The following is a 3,436-nucleotide window of genomic DNA, read 5'->3' as shown; positions in this document are numbered from 1 at the left end:
CTGGGGCCAGTGCTCACGACCCAACCAGGCTCTAGTGCCACCTTGGCTCTGCTGGCTTCATGGGGCCAGACCCAGAATCTTTCCATCAGAGGGCCCAGCAACCATTGCGCAGGGACCCTGTCCTCTTCACTGAGTCCACACCTCTCTGTCACTCTCTGGATCTCTATCCCTCTCCTGGCCAGTGCTTTCTCAGTCTCTCTGCCTCTACTTCCCTTCTAGTCCAGCCTCTGCCCTTGCACAAACACCAGCTATTCACCAACAATGGTCTCACTTCTGTCTCGAGTCTTGACTGCTCCTCAGTGCCCTAGATCCACCCTCTCTGCCTGACTCCTTCCTGTCGATGGCCCACAGGCACCCGAAGCGTCAGATGGGCACCCTGCTTTTCTGTCACACAAAAAACCCACTGTCCATTCTGTAGCTGGTCCTTCCTCTCCCCACATCCAGTCTATCTACCAGTCCACAACAAACCTGGAGTCTGACCCTTCTTTCCATCATCTTCCTTCTACCCTAATCTGGGTCACCCATGTTCCCCACCTGGACCAGCGCCACAGCCCCTGACTGCTCACCCTGCTCCCACACCCACCTGCCCACACGACAAATCTGAGCAAGTCACTCCACTGCTTATGGCAGCTACTGTGGCTATTTGAATTTAGGTTCATTAAAGTTGAACCAAATTAAAAATTTAGTTCTTCAGTTGCAGCAGCCACATTTTAGGTGCTCAGAAGTGTAGGGACGCTAATGGCTGCTGTTCAGCACAGGATATAGAACATGCCCATCGACTGGAAAGTTTTATCAAATGATGCAGGCTTAGAACCTTCCACAGGCTTTTCTTTGCATTTAAAACCCAAACTTCTTACAAGCCTGGAAGGCGCTGCTCCGCCTAATATCACCTCTTGCCACCCACACCAGCCTCATCTCCTAACCCAGCTGTCCTTTAAGCACACCTAGAACTTTGAAGTCTCCCATCTTGCCTTTCTGTTCCTTATCCTTAGGACCAACTCAGATGTCACCTCTCCCAGCAAGCCTTCCCCAGACCTCTGCCTCCTCCTGAATCCCCGCACAGCACACACACCTCTGCTATTGCCTGGCTCTGCCTGCCTTATCCTTTCCTCCCCTACACATATGTGCCTCTCTCCCTAGGCTGTGCACTCCTCAGGGCCACAGACATGTCAGATTCCTCATTCACCAGCATTGTCTGAGCACCGACTATGTGCTGAGAACTTGGGGGTCTTGGGGAACAAGATATCTCTGCACTCTGGAGTTTAGGTCTAGCTGGGGCCAGTGAATAGGGGATTACAAAGTGTTATGTGTCTGGACCCCATGTTCTTTCTCCTTCCTCCATTCCTCAGGAGCGATGGATGATAAGAAAGCTTTGCAGGGAAGGACCAGAGACCCAGGGTGGGAGTGCTTTCACAGAAGGGGCTGAGTTTCCTTGGAGCCAGAAGAAGCTGTCCTACAGGGAGATAACCATTATCTTACTGTATTTTTGTATCCACAAAAAGCCATTTGCCAAGAGGACAGACCCTGCAAACCCAAACTACAGAGCTTCAGGGTTTGTGAACTAAGTTTGCTTATGTCTACAATATAGTGGGGCTGAGTTGGGGCCTGCAAACCAGGGAAGGAGCACCTCACTGATAGATGAATCCCCTTCCCAGGTATCATTTTCTGTCCCAGGTGGATAATGATAATGTCTCTGATGAACTACCTGGGAAAATCCCTGTCAGCAAGGGAAAAAGCAGCTATGGTTTGGGGATTCTCTCTGCTGGTGGCCAGGGAATAAGGTTCCAGAGGCTGGCTCTAGGCCTGCCTGACCCACTTGCTGGGAGACCTGAGCAGGCCATCCGAGGAAGGCAGCTAATACTGATCATGAGGTGCTGTGTGCCACACCCTATGAGATAAAGATTTATTATCCCATTTTAAAGAAAAGGTCGCTGAGGCTGCGAGCACTGCTGGGATTCTAGCCTCACTTTGACCAGCCCAAAGGCAGGGCATCAACTCCTTCTATTTCCCTACCTCAAAACAGGCTTCATTCTGGCCCAGCCTGCCTTGCAGATCATGAAAGCGCTGGTGGGAGGAGACGTGGGACCTCAGGAGGGGAGATTGCAGGAGGGTGGAGAGGCCTGCAGAGGGCAGCAGTGAGCTGTGCCTGGAACTGTCTGGAAGAAGTGCCCCAAGGGTTTACCGGGGAGGCACCCAGAGCACCAACAGTAAAAAGCAACCATGCAAGGAACACTGCATGCCATTTATCGGAGTGTGTTTTATGTTTGTCCCATCTGGGTGCTTTACACAGAGTGCTCACAGCATTTATGTATGAGGACAAAACAGGCTCAGAGAAGGGAAGAGAACTGCCCAGGTCACAAAGTCTGGAGTAAGGGAGACCTGAACTCTAGCCAGGCAGCCAGCCACTGGCCCTGGGCTCTGTTCCTCTCGATTAAACATTAGAGCATCTGCTCTGGGTGGCACTGGAACTGTGGAGAGAGCAAGGTATCCCCTCGCATCCACACAAGGACACTCAACCCTCAGAGGCAGGTATCCTTGTTCTCATTTCAATGCCCAGGAAAAAGAGGTACAAGAAGGCAGAGGCGGACAGGATTCACACTCAGTTCTCTGGTTGACAAGTCCTGTTTCTTTTCCCCCTCACCCAGCAGGCTGGTTTGGGTATTTTCATTTTGTCCCATCAAGACTCCCTACAGAGTGCTCCCTGCTATGTGTCTAAGATCTCTGGGCTTCCTCTGGATAGGAGAAAAGATTGTTTCACTGCTCGCCTGTGCTGTCCTGTCTTCCACCCAGCGCTGCGGGCCACAGCGCCGGAGGCTGGCAAACCCCTTAGAGGGAGACAAAACAGGTAAGTTCTGATTCAGGCAGTTTGGGAAAATCTACATTGACCTCTGGAGCACAGGAGAGACCGGCGGACAAACACATGGATCAAGACAGCAGGAAGGGAGATGTGCGTGTTAAGCGACCAGGGGGAAAAATTCCTATTATCTCAGTGACAATCCCCTGTGGCAGTTGTTGCTTCATCACCCATCCTAGATCCATAGAGAGGGAGGTCCATTGGCACAGAGGGACTGCTGGCACTGACGGCCCAGCCCGGCCCTTCCTTCCTCGTTAGGTGATGTGCCCGTCCGGGCTCCCCCCTGACGTTGGTGAGTGGTCCAGGACGTGGGTAAATGAGGATCCAGGTGTTCCTGTTCCAGGAGTGCAGAAGGGCCTCCGCGTTGGACGGTTGGGTTCACCGCCGGAGCCTCAGTTCCCAACCAAACGGGGGAAGGCAGTGGCTCGCTGCCGCAGCAGCCCCTCGGCTGCCCCCACCCCCTCTCCCCAGGCGCCCGCAGCGCGGCCCCTTTAAGAGGCCCGCCCGTCTCCGTCAGCCGCCGCGGCCACCGCCCCCCGGCCCTCCTCTTCCTGCGGCGCCGAGTGCGGGCCGGGCGGGAGT

General features: G+C 53.8%; 1 protein-coding gene across 1 annotated transcript in view; it reads left to right on the top strand.

The window, feature by feature from the left end:
• BCR (BCR, RhoGEF and GTPase activating protein) overlaps positions 1-3,436 on the top strand; it is a 126,449-nt gene that overhangs the window by 2,551 nt on the left and 120,462 nt on the right. Inside the window, exons 2-3 of the mRNA XM_006908729.2 lie at positions 2,741-2,845; positions 3,326-3,434. Coding sequence (XP_006908791.1) covers positions 2,741-2,845; positions 3,326-3,434 — 214 coding nt within the window. The remainder of the gene's footprint in view (positions 1-2,740; positions 2,846-3,325; positions 3,435-3,436) is intronic.

Source organism: Pteropus alecto, unplaced genomic scaffold, assembly GCF_000325575.1.
Source record: "Pteropus alecto unplaced genomic scaffold, ASM32557v1 scaffold113, whole genome shotgun sequence".
Taxonomy (NCBI): Eukaryota; Metazoa; Chordata; class Mammalia; order Chiroptera; family Pteropodidae; genus Pteropus; species Pteropus alecto.
The sequence above is the reverse complement of the archived record's forward strand: the minus strand, read 5'-3'. Positions and strand labels throughout refer to the sequence as shown.